General features: G+C 40.5%; 1 protein-coding gene across 1 annotated transcript in view; it reads left to right on the top strand.

Annotated features, from left to right (window-relative positions):
• nol12 (nucleolar protein 12) overlaps positions 1-1,725 on the top strand; it is a 5,195-nt gene extending 3,470 nt beyond the window's left edge. The window contains exons 4-6 of the mRNA XM_016513572.1: positions 1,248-1,384; positions 1,479-1,564; positions 1,671-1,725. Of these exons, the coding sequence (XP_016369058.1) occupies positions 1,248-1,384; positions 1,479-1,564; positions 1,671-1,725 (278 nt within the window). The remainder of the gene's footprint in view (positions 1-1,247; positions 1,385-1,478; positions 1,565-1,670) is intronic.
• The last annotated feature ends 211 nt before the right edge of the window (positions 1,726-1,936 follow it).

The raw sequence follows: 1,936 nt of genomic DNA, 5'->3' as shown, positions 1-1,936 counted from the left end.
CATGTGACATGCGTCTGTGAGGTCATGACGTGTGTGTTTGTGAGGTCATGTGACGTGCGTCTGTGAGGTCATGTGAGGTGTGTGTTTGTGAGGTCATGTGACGTGTGTGTGTGTGTGTGTGAGGTCATGTGACATGCGTGTGTGTGTGTGAGGTCATGTGACATGCGTGTGTGTGTGTGAGGTCATGTGACATGCGTGTGTGTGTGTGAGGTCATGTGACATGCGTGTGTGTGTGTGAGGTCATGTGACATGCGTGTGTGTGTGTGAGGTCATGTGACATGCGTGTGTGTGTGTGAGGTCATGTGACATGCGTGTGTGTGTGTGAGGTCATGTGACATGCGTGTGTGTGTGTGAGGTCATGTGACATGCGTGTGTGTGTGTGAGGTCATGTGACATGCGTGTGTGTGTGTGAGGTCATGTGACATGGTGACGTGTGTGTGTCTGAGGTCATGTGACATGCGTCTGAGGTCATGACGTGTGTTTGTGAGGTCATGTGAGGTGTGTGTTTGTGAGGTCATGTGACGTGTGTGTGTGTGTGTGTGAGGTCATGTGACATGCGTGTGTGTGTGTGTGTGTGAGGTCATGTGACATGCATGTCTGTGTGTGTGTGAGGTCATGTGACGTGTGTGTGTGTGAGGTCATGTGACATGCGTGTGTGTGAGGTCATGTGACATTTGTGTCATATCAGTCAGAAAAGCAGTTCTGGGCTTTTTTTTTTTTTAGTTAACTTAGTTGTTATTCTTGGCTGAATAACTCTAGAAGGTTTTAAAAGCCCTTTAAAATTAAATATGTACACATTTCGGATTAAATGAAAGTAGTCAAAATTTTTAATTAGCATGTTTTTGTGTTTTGCTTTGGTGCCAAAATTTGTACCGAGAACCGTGGATTTTCACTGGTATTGGTACCGAATACTGAAATTTTGGTACCGTGACAACACTACTGATAACTATAACTAACGATAATGATAACTATAATGATAACTGTAATAACTAACGATAATGATAACTAATGATAACTGTAATAACTAACGATAATGATAACAATAACTAATGATAACTGTAATAACTAACGATAATGATAACAATAACTAATGATAACTGTAATAACTAACGATAATGATAACATGAATGATGACTGATAACTATAACTAACAATAATGATAACTATAACGATAACGAATGATAACTGTAATAACTAACGATAATGATAAATGTAATGATGACTGATAACTATAACTAACAGCGTAGATGAAGCAGATGAGCTGGTGGACGCCATCACAGCCACGAAAGAGAGCGTTCAGTACGACCATCCCAACCACACCGTCACCGTGACGACCATCAGCGACCTTGACCTATCAGCAGACAGATTACTGGAGCCAGATCAGGTGACCTTCACTGTCCAGTCAGCTGCTCGCTAATGAACGAGGTTAGACCGCTTAACAGTGTGTGTGTGTGTGTGTGTGTGTGTCATTTCTGCAGAGAAATGAAGAGCGTGAGGAGGAGAAGGATGGTGAAAAAATACAGGCCCTCCCGAGGACAGCTGGACACCCCCTCATGTCTGAAAAGTACTGACTGATTGATTAATATTGATCCGTGTTGAATCAGAATGTCACTTGACTCCTGAATGATTCGTTCGAGGAGTCGTGTCTGATTCATTATCTGTGTCTGTAGGATCCAGAGGCTCACGGCATCACTGAACAGTCTCTCTAAACAGGATAACGAATGATAACTGTAATAACTAATGATAATGATAACAATAACTAACGATAACTGTAATAACTAACGATAATGATAACTAATGATAACTGTAATAACTAACGATAATTATAACTAATAACTAACGATAATGATAACTATAACTAATGATAACTGTAATAACTAATGATAATGATAACGAATGATAACTAATAACTAACGATAATGATAAGAATAACGAT

The sequence above is a fragment of the Sinocyclocheilus rhinocerous genome, unplaced genomic scaffold, assembly GCF_001515625.1.
Source record: "Sinocyclocheilus rhinocerous isolate Xijiao unplaced genomic scaffold, SAMN03320098_v1.1 scaffold536, whole genome shotgun sequence".
NCBI lineage: Eukaryota > Metazoa > Chordata > Actinopteri > Cypriniformes > Cyprinidae > Sinocyclocheilus > Sinocyclocheilus rhinocerous.
Note: the sequence above shows the minus strand (reverse complement) of the source record. Positions and strands in the feature narration are given on the sequence as shown.